Here is a 10,967-nt window from a genome sequence, read left to right as displayed (position 1 = left end):
CCACTACATATTGTATAGATGAGAGAGAGATGAAACAGGGACCCCCCACTACATATTGTATAGATGAGAGAGAGATGAAACAGGGACCCCCCACTACATATTGTATAGATGAGAGCGAGATGAAACAGGGACCCCCCACTACATATTGTATAGATGAGAGAGAGATGAAACAGGGAGATATATGGTCGCGCTTTTTGGTGCCCGTGAGGAGTCGTGCAGCCACATTTTGGACTAATTGCAAGCGCCTAATTGACGATTGGTCAATACCGCAATATAAGGCGTTGCAGTAGTCCAACCTAGAAGAAATAAATGCGTGAATCAGCATTTCAAGCTGCTTGGGAGGGAGAAATGGTTTAACCTTAGAAATTAGACGTAATTGGAAAAAGCTGGATTTGATTACAGAACTTTTTTGTTTATAGAATTTGAAGGAACTATCAAAAATAAAGCCAAGGTTTTTTATAGAGGGGCGAAGGTTGGAAGTGAGGGAACCCAGGGTATAGGGGGAGGAGGAGGAAGTGTCTAAGCCAAAGATAATGATTTCCGTTTTATTGTCGTTTGTGTAAGAAATTTGAGGCCATTATGGACATAAGTACAAAATAAAAGCTACAACTGTAAAGTAAAACCAAAGTACAAAACAGAAAACACAAATCAATGACACTACAAAATAAAACACTGACACGGAACCTGAGAATTTTTTGTTTTTAGAAACGTTAGAAAATTACCTTGATTTCGTTTGTGTGTTTAGTTATTTTTTTCCCATGTTGTTCGATTGTTGATGAAGGTTTTCATTCAAAAAGATAGCTGTTTTAAGGTAATGAAATGGTTACATCATTATGTTAAACTAGGCTGCTTTTGGAAGGAATTATCTGGGGTTTTGGGGGGCGGAGATGTTTGAGCATTAAGATTTTCACTGGGGTTTCTATTGGTCTAAGGAAAGCATTGTCTCGTATTTCACGCACGCCCATACAGCGTGCTGCATCTGTTTGTATTTTAATTATCGTAAACACACAGTAACTTCTATAAGTAGAAATATATTTCAAGGCGAAAAACCACAATATGGACACAGCAGCATTTGTGGCAGCTAGCGTTTGGGCAGCTAGCGTTTGGGCGTTATCTGGCTATTGATCTAAAACAGCTAGCGTTTGGGCGTTATCTGGCTATTGATCTCTGGCAGGGAATGAGTAAACTTGACCTTTCACCACTCTGTACTTCTGTCTTCTCCTCTTTACTCTCGACACCATACCTCAGTACATGGGTACCTGGTACGAGATAGAGAAGCTGCCCGCTGTGTTTGAGAGAGGAACATGTCAGCAGGCCACCTACACTCTCCTCAGTGATGGCACGGTCAGCGTCCACAACGCAGAGCTGCTGTAAACCTTACTCATTTTTTTTTTTAACTCTCTGCCTGTCTGACGTGTCTGTCTGTCTGTCTGTTTGTTTCTCTCTCTCTCTACTCTCTCTCTTACCTGCAGTGTTAATTTTGACAGACAATTTTTATGTAGTTTTATTCATCGTCTTATTTCATATTTTAGTCACCATATTTTCTCAAATGTTTTATTTTTAGTCTATAAGTGGGGTTAGTCGACTAAAATCTATTTTGACAGGCCTTGATGATGGTGTCGTAATACCTGATTTGTAGACCGGTTACCAAAAATAGCGGATCTGCAAGCTTTTAGTCGACTAAATTAACGCTGCTTTACTGTACTTCCATCAATATTTAATAGGTGTCTCTTTTTTTATCTCTCATTCACCACAATGCATGGCTACCCATCCCCCCTCCCCTGCCCCCCTGACAGTTCCAGTGGTCAGGTGAATTCCATTGAGGGAGTGGCAAACGTTGAAAACACTTCCCAACCAGCTATTCTGGCTGTCAGCTTCTTCAGAGGTAATGCTGCCACCTAGTGTTTAACTGATATACATACACAGTCATGGGTGTTCTTGTTACAGTCAAAGAAAAACTAACACATCCTCCGTTGTTTGGTGCAGAGCTGAAACTGCCAAAGCAGTATTAGGAACAAAAAAGGTAGCTCGGAACTCACTTGTAGTAGCTCCAATCTTTATTCATGACAACAAACATTCGACCGTCAAAACGTTTATTCATACATGGAGATCCCTGATGTCATCAAGCCCATAATCTAATACAAGGGATGTACTATACAGTACATGGATCTCTATATATGGGTACCGGGTGTCTCCATATGGGTAACTGGTCCAATATACAAAACTGGCCAGATGGCCAAGAATTGGCGCGACCTCGCCCTGTACACCCACTTAAACCAGACAGCTAAACAACTTCTCAAGTGCATTTTGGCAGACACAATGAAAGTGGAAGTTGCTGAATGAACTTTAGGCCACATTCTCATAATATAATTCGGTTTAATTGTGCGAATGGGAGGGGTGAAGTTGCCACATTCTTGCATATTTAATTGATACGTTTGCGCTCACACACATTGTCATCCGAAACAAGGAATCACTGAGTCCACGTCTGTCCACGGGACATACAGTTTACAGTTTACAGTTTAGGCATTTAGCAGACGCTTTTAATCCAAAGCGACTTACAATCAGCAGATAACATCACAATAATAAACAAGATAATATGTCAGTACATCATCAACAATATAACAAATGCAAAAGGATATCTATCTAGAAAAACACCATATAATCAAAGTTCTAAAAAACATAAAAAACAAAACAAATGCTAACTAGCTTCATGTATTCATTGATTTTTCTGTAGTGCTAAGGGTTTAGGTGGAGTCTGAAAAGGTGAGTCTTCAGTCCACGGCGAAAGCTAGCGAGTGAGTCTGTTGTTCTAAGTGCGACAGGGAGTTTATTCCACAACTTGGGGGCCAGGAGGGCAAACTGTCTCGGATAAGTGGATTTTTGCCCTGGAGTTTTTAGCGAGGGTTCTGTCAGCATCCCTGTGTTGGCTGATCTAAGTGACCGGGTGGGGGTGTAGGGGTTGATCAGCTTCTGGAGGTATGGAGGAGCCATACCTTTGGCTGCTTTGAAGGTCAGCATCAGTGTTTTGTATTCAGTGCGGGCCGCAACCGGGAGCCAGTGGAGGCTGCGGAGAAGGGGAGAGACATGTGAGAACTTAGGCTGGTTGAAGACCAGTCGTGCCGCGGCATTTTGGATCAGTTGGAGAGGTTTAAGTGCACATGCCGGGAGACCAGTGAGGAGAGAGTTACAATAGTCAAGCTTTGATATGACAGATGTCTGAATGAGGAGCTGGGCTGCCTCCTGGGTGAGGAAGGGTCTGATTTTACGGATGTTATAGAGTGTGAACCTACATGACCGGGTGACTGATGCAATGTATGACATGTATCCAAGCTGCATAATGCCTCCTCCATCTCCCTGTGTTTAATAATTCTTCAAGTTCAACTCACAATGTAACCGCAGGACCCCCGCAAATATTTATCTGCGGTGGACGGTCGTAAACGGGCGATCAAAAAATAAAACCATGCGGCGGCGGGAGGGACTCGCAAAATCTAGCAGCAATAAACCAGACAGCAAATAGGCCTACTTTAGCAAGATATGAATATCTACGAAGAGGACAACGTCAACGTCTCTCTCTCTCTCTCTCTCTCTCTCTCTCTCTCGCTCTCTCTCTCTCTCTCTCTCTGCCCCTCGTCTTGCCCTCCGCTGGCTCCTTCTCTGCGCTCCGCGGCGCGCGTAAAGCGTCTCCATTTGGACATGATTGCACAGAGAGCAAGAGCGCGAGCGAGGGCGAGAGACCCACACATCGGCCTATATATTATATTATATGATATACAAGTGACTCCAGTGGCACTTGCCTTTCATCTAACTGAGAGCAACTCCTCACAAATAATACACTGTGTGCGATCGAGGGAGCGGTGATCAGAAATGATATCAATGAGGGGAGGAGGCGGCCAGAATGGTCAGAAATCTAATGAGAGCAGACGGTCTGGAGGGGGATTTAACCTTTTATAAATAACTATATGGATTTAACCCGCACATGGCTCTATATATTGCCTGTATTTGAGACGGATGGATTCACACCAACAGGGAAGCGTTTGCGGTAGCGCATCGAAACCACCGTTTTTTTGTGGATTTGCATTCGTTTCTTTTATTCGAAAAAGAATACGGATGCGTCTTCACACATGCCCAACCGTTGTGTATTTTCCAACAATACGTTATAGGATTTGTTTTAATCGTAATAAAACGTGCCTGTGTGAATGCCGCCTTAGATTCAAGGAAACCACTCTGGTTATCTGGTTCCTGGCAGCGACCATATGGTCCATTTCCACTGTTATAGTAGGCCTAATCTAAGGCCTACAATATATGAATCAATATTAAAATAACAAAAAACAATGTAACGTGCAGAGAAACATATTTCACCTCTTTTACACCTGTAAAACCTGTGACATGACAACAAAGTTGATTCTAGGGTTTTTAAAGACAGATTTGTTGATTTGTTTTCTTGGTAGCTTTTAATACTGTTTGACCGTGTAGTTACCCTGGCCCTCACGGCATACCTTTGATATGCCACACATATTGATGTTTCATGTTGCTGTTCTGTCAGGTTTGGTTCATTTTGTTTTGCTTCTTTCTTTTTCCGTTTACATTTATTGCCTGTCTGTATTTTAATATGTTCTGAGCTTCACTTTGGTTCGACCTTGGTCGTTGGAAATGTGCTATATAAATAAAATATTGATAAGTCAATAAATGGTTCAGTTTTACAAACTATGTTTTTTGTCCAGGTGTTCCAGACTCTCCCTACTGGGTGCTGTCCACAGACTACCTGACCTCTGCTCTGGTCTACTCCTGCTCTGACTACCTGAGGCTTTTCCACATCGACTTTGCCTGGATCTTGGCCCGCACCCGGGCGCTTCCTGATGACATCATTAGGCAGCAACGGGACATGCTGGCTGCGGCCGGCATCCACACGGACCGCCTCACTGTCTCCAACCAGACTGGATGTGACGCCCTGGCCTGACGCACACTTGGCTGCTAGAACAGTCTTCAAAGTGTTGTCAGGTCAAGGCCTTAGCTGAGAGACAGAAATGAAACGGGGCCCCCCCACTACATATTGTATAGATGAGAGAGAGATGAAACAGCCCCCCCCCCCCCCCCCCCCCCCCCCACTACATATTGTACATGAGACAGAGATGAAGCAGGGTCCCCCCTCTACATATTGCATAGATCAATAGTTCTCAACCTTTTCAAGCCGCGACCCCCGAAATGATCATATTTTAACTGGGGACTGGGGACTCCCCAGTAGATCAGCTATTTTCACAATTTCCACCTCTAATATTTGACAACTTGGCCAATGTTGAATTTGTCAATTTAGGGGTATTAAAAAGTCCTTAAATTGTTTAGAAATGTGCAGATACCCTCTATACACTTTGTGATGGTTTGTTTTACTGTTGTGTGAGAAAACAATGTTGCACATTAAGTTAATCATCTGGGGACCCCGCAAATTTATTTGGGGACCCCCCTGGGTGTCCCGACCCACAGGTTGAGAATCAATGGTATAGATGAGAGAGAGATATGAAACAAGGACCCCCCACTACATATTGTATAGATGAGAGAGAGATGAAACAGGGACCCCCACTACATATTGTATAGATGAGAGAGAGATGAAACAGGGACCCCCCACTACATATTGTATAGATGAGAGAGAGATGAAACAGGGACCCCCCACTACATATTGTATAGATGAGAGCGAGATGAAACAGGGACCCCCCACTACATATTGTATAGATGAGAGAGAGATGAAACAGGGAGATATATGGTCGCGCTTTTTGGTGCCCGTGAGGAGTCGTGCAGCCACATTTTGGACTAATTGCAAGCGCCTAATTGACGATTGGTCAATACCGCAATATAAGGCGTTGCAGTAGTCCAACCTAGAAGAAATAAATGCGTGAATCAGCATTTCAAGCTGCTTGGGAGGGAGAAATGGTTTAACCTTAGAAATTAGACGTAATTGGAAAAAGCTGGATTTGATTACAGAACTTTTTTGTTTATAGAATTTGAAGGAACTATCAAAAATAAAGCCAAGGTTTTTTATAGAGGGGCGAAGGTTGGAAGTGAGGGAACCCAGGGTATAGGGGGAGGAGGAGGAAGTGTCTAAGCCAAAGATAATGATTTCCGTTTTATTGTCGTTTGTGTAAGAAATTTGAGGCCATTATGGACATAAGTACAAAATAAAAGCTACAACTGTAAAGTAAAACCAAAGTACAAAACAGAAAACACAAATCAATGACACTACAAAATAAAACACTGACACGGAACCTGAGAATTTTTTGTTTTTAGAAACGTTAGAAAATTACCTTGATTTCGTTTGTGTGTTTAGTTATTTTTTTCCCATGTTGTTCGATTGTTGATGAAGGTTTTCATTCAAAAAGATAGCTGTTTTAAGGTAATGAAATGGTTACATCATTATGTTAAACTAGGCTGCTTTTGGAAGGAATTATCTGGGGTTTTGGGGGGCGGAGATGTTTGAGCATTAAGATTTTCACTGGGGTTTCTATTGGTCTAAGGAAAGCATTGTCTCGTATTTCACGCACGCCCATACAGCGTGCTGCATCTGTTTGTATTTTAATTATCGTAAACACACAGTAACTTCTATAAGTAGAAATATATTTCAAGGCGAAAAACCACAATATGGACACAGCAGCATTTGTGGGGAGATGGACTTTATATGCAGTCCCCCAGCCAGCAGCAAGCCGTCTAGGAATTAAACCAGTGACATTAAGTCAGATCACGATAAAAAACTTGATTATAATAATCGCAGGGCATCCGTTTTTATTGTAAAGGATTACTTTAGCTTAGAGCATTGGTTCTCTAAGTAGGGTCCTTGAGGGAGTTCTAGGGGTCCCCAGCTAAATGATAGGAACCAAATGGTCAAATGGATCCTTATGGGTATGAGCATGTATTATTATAGCAGCTTTGCAAAGCACAAGAATTGCACTGTACTGAAGGGCCAAGCCTTTGTGTGTGCGCAATGTGAAACATTGTGAGCTTGTAGATCTGTTAAGTTGGTAAGTAAGCCATTTACCGAGAGGGAGTGGGTTGTTGGCTGATCAGCCAACAACCCACGACCTTGAAAGGTAAATTAGATAGATAGTGTTGTTGCGGTCTCCAAACAATTAAGGAAAATAACCAATGGCTCAAATTGGAGATCTCAACATAAAGGAGGGACACCACAAAGTAGCAAGTTTTAACGTTTTTTATTTAACCTTTTCCCACCATGTAACAAGTTTTAACAAGTTTTATTAAGCAATTTCCCACACTTTAGACTTGATTTAACTTGATTTAATTAAACAACTTAGAAGGTAACTTTAATTTCAAAATCAATGTACTTTACCAAACCAAAGAAAAACTCAGGAAATCAAAGAGACCTGGAAAAGCCGGCAAAACTCAAAAGAATGGAGGGGGGCGCAGGCCAACCCCTATAGGGACGTTGAAGCTGGCCCCCCTCCCTCCCTAACAAAACCCAACTTAAAGAACTTAAAGCTAACCGAAAACAAGGCTACCGGCCATCTCCAGGCTTAAGTAAAATACTCAATTAAAGTTACAAAAAAACGAGCAAATCATAGCGAGACTGGGATGTTGCTATGTCTGTGTCTGGGGAGAGACTGAGCTGGCTGGCTTTTATAGCAGGCTGGTGATTGAGGTGGCAGCAATTGGAATCTGCTGCAGGTGTGTCAACCTGGGTGTGCCAGGCTGAGTGAGGAGAAAGACAAGTGGTACTTAGTCACAGCAAAGGTAATGAATAGTATGAGTGAGTGATGTCATGGCCATCCGCAACAATAGATAGATGCCTTTATTATCCCACGGGGGAACTACCACTTTTTACATATACATGAAAGAAAACACAGTTGTAACTTGCAAGGATCTTTAGTTACAATCATTAATTGTGTCAGCATACACATAAACTTTCTGCCACCACAGCAAATAGTCCCATAAACACAACATTCTACCACTTTTTCTAGTAACCACCAGATGGCGCCAACTCCTGCTGAGGTTCTAGCTCTGGTCCATACTGAGGTGAATGACTAGCTTACAGCTAGGCTAACGCTAGTTAGAAGCACAGTTTTGTCCGCAAATAGAGGCTGGACGCTTCCAGAAAAGCATAGGTTCAGAGAAAAGGGGCTTTAAAGTTGACGGATTGCATTGGATCCAATGGAATAAATCGGCGACGATAGTATGTTCGCTAGTAAACATAGGACGCCCGCGACCATGTCATTGTTGGTTGGGGAAAGGTGTTCCGACTCTGAAAGTCCCCGGATGCGTTATGTTCCGACTCTGAAAGTCCCCGGATGCGTTGTGAGGCGCATTGATCTCGGAAATGTGCCTCATTAGCATGACAACGCATCCGGGGACTTTGAGAAAGTTCTAACACTTTCCTTTCAACAAAAAAGAGAAGAAAAATGTGTAAATAGTAAAAATAGTAAAAAGATTCACGGAAACTGGGGGCAGAAATTCTCCTCTGCCTACAAAATGATGTCATACTTAAAAGCCCCATAGTGGATTGTGGGGGTGGTTTGACTTGGGGGGAGTGATTTAGGTGTGTAGATAAGTACCTATTGTCCCTCCCATTGTCACACCCACTTACTCTTGTAATCAATGGCTTTTTAACAGCTTTGGTTTTCATTGTGCAACAAGTTTCATATGTCCATAACTTCTAATATGCTTCAATTTCAACAAATGATACCTCATATGAAAGCTTATATGAATGTGTACTTAACCTCAACAATGTTTCACATCCACCATGCATTTTATTAACGTTCACCACTGAGCCAAATAATGTTAATAATGCTCAACAATGATTTTATTTTACCATGAAATCCATTTAAACCATGTTTGATATGAAATCCATCTGTTAAATTTAATATTTTCCACTGTGTTTGTGCTGGCTGGGAAACAACGGCTTTGTGACCATATTTTACAGAACAAATACATTATACTACTGAAACCAAAACACTTTGTTCCAAAATATTTTCTTCTGGATTGGCCGAGTACATTTAGACAACATAGCAGACATAGTTCTTTGTACCATTAGGCCGGGGGCCAATTCTGAAATTGGCACAAATTGGTACCACCCAAGGTGACCGTAAGTTTTTTACATTTTCGTCTTCGTACATGTCTCTAGTTTACATTTTGGTATGATAACTCTTCCAATCGCCCGGCTTATTGACAGTTATCACTCCCTAAACAAACCAATATCCATATGAAACAGTGATGAGTATATAGTGTGGTACGATGTGTACTTCCGTAGGATTTTTGTGCTAAAATAGATTTTATAGATCCTGGTTCTATAGAGTCCAAACTATGAGAAAATGATGGATGTCAACTTTTCCGGACCCCCGCCCCCTTTCTGGGGGTCATCTAGTTTGGGGCCTCCCAGAACAGTACGCCAGCCAGTTAATGTCCTATTTTCTTAATATTAGGGTTGTTTTGTAGGTTTTAAAACATTCTGAGTTCATTTATTACAATTTTGAAGCAGCCAGAATAACCTTTCTGACATTTGGTTTGGGTCTTTCCTCACCTGGGACCCCCCAGATGGACCCCTGTGCCTATCTCAGTACTCGCTCTGCTCCTGCTCCAGAACAATGTCATATTAGATCATAATTGAATAAATGTTTTTGTTGCTGGACTCTGAAAACAAAAATGAGTAGTAGCAAATACCAGGGGTCTTCCACAGGGGCTTCGGGACCCCTAGGGGGTCCTCAGAGTTACTACATAGTGTACTTCTAATGATTTTTTTGTGTAACTTTATTTTTTTACTGCTATGGCTTTTATAGGGACCAAACTGTCAGAAAATGATGGGTGTCAGATTTTCCCAACCCCTGCCCCTTTTCTGGGTGGTCATCTATTTTAGGACATTGCAGAACAGTATGCCAGCCAGTTAATGTCCAATTTTCTTAATATTAGAGTTGTTTTGAAGGTTTTAAAACATTCTAAGTTCATCTATTGCACTTTTGAAGCAGCCAGAATAACCTTTCTGACTTTTGATGGGGGTCTTTCCTCACCTGGGACTCCCGGAATGACTCCTGAGCCTATCTCAGAACTCATTACAGTCCTTGCTCTGCTCCTGCTCCAGAACAGTGTCAAATTAGATCATAATTGAAGCATAAAAGCTTTTGTAGCTGGGCTCTGACAACAAAAATGAGTAGCTAATACCAGGGGTCTTCCACAGGAGGTCTGGGACCCCCAGGTGTCCTCAGAGTTACTACAGGGGGCCAGCCAAATGACTATTCCAGTTTTGGCCCTATTCTTGCAACCAGTTCTGCAATTTGCTAACTATTTTTGATTAATATTAGAAACTGTTAGTTTTATGCATCCTGGGTTTATGTAGTGTACCTGCGCCAATTCTTTGCCATCTGACCAGTGATGTATATCGGTGTACAGATGTACAGATCCATGTACTGACATCATACCCTTCATGGAGATCCCTGTCTGTAGAACCAGCCACACAGATATGGGCTGTCTTGGCCAGCTGTCTTGGCCATATATGGATTCTGTTAGTGTGGTATGTGGCCAATGTGGCCTCCATATATGGGCATTCCCATATGAAGTCTTGGCCATATATGGATTCTGTTAGTGTGGTATGTGGCCAATGTGGCCTCCATATATGGGCATTCCCATATGAAGTCCTGTTAGATATGGGCTTAATATTGAAGACATCAAGGAACTCAAGGGATTCTGTTAGTGTGCCATCACAGTGAAGCCAGAGTGTGATGTCAGAGCGGGCACGCAACATGTCCACACACACACACACACACACACACACACACACACACACACACACACACACACACACACACACACACACACACACACACACACACACACACACACACACACACCTTGTCATACATCTTGAATGTATGACCTCAGCATGAAAGGCTGGATTGGGGTATGTCCCTGTGACAAACTATTATCATGTCCACTGTCCAGGGGTACTTGTCCATCAAGCTGCCTCACTGAAACAGGACATA

At 42.3% G+C, this 10,967-nt stretch overlaps 1 protein-coding gene across 1 annotated transcript; it reads left to right on the top strand.

Moving 5' to 3' along the window:
• Positions 1–1,251: 1,251 nt before the first annotated feature.
• On the top strand, positions 1,252–4,957 carry LOC308290302 (apolipoprotein D-like; the record flags this gene model as incomplete). Its single annotated transcript, XM_080732087.1, has 3 exons — positions 1,252–1,370; positions 1,797–1,885; positions 4,722–4,957. The coding sequence occupies 3 exons, from the start codon at positions 1,252–1,254 to the stop codon at positions 4,955–4,957; spliced, it is 444 nt and encodes a 147-aa protein (XP_080588213.1).
• Between the last annotated feature and the right edge of the window lie 6,010 nt (positions 4,958–10,967).

Source organism: Nannobrachium achirus (assembly GCF_963921795.1).
Source record: "Nannobrachium achirus genome assembly, chromosome: 8".
In the NCBI taxonomy this organism is placed as follows: Eukaryota; Metazoa; Chordata; class Actinopteri; order Myctophiformes; family Myctophidae; genus Nannobrachium; species Nannobrachium achirus.
The sequence above is the reverse complement of the archived record's forward strand: the minus strand, read 5'-3'. Positions and strand labels throughout refer to the sequence as shown.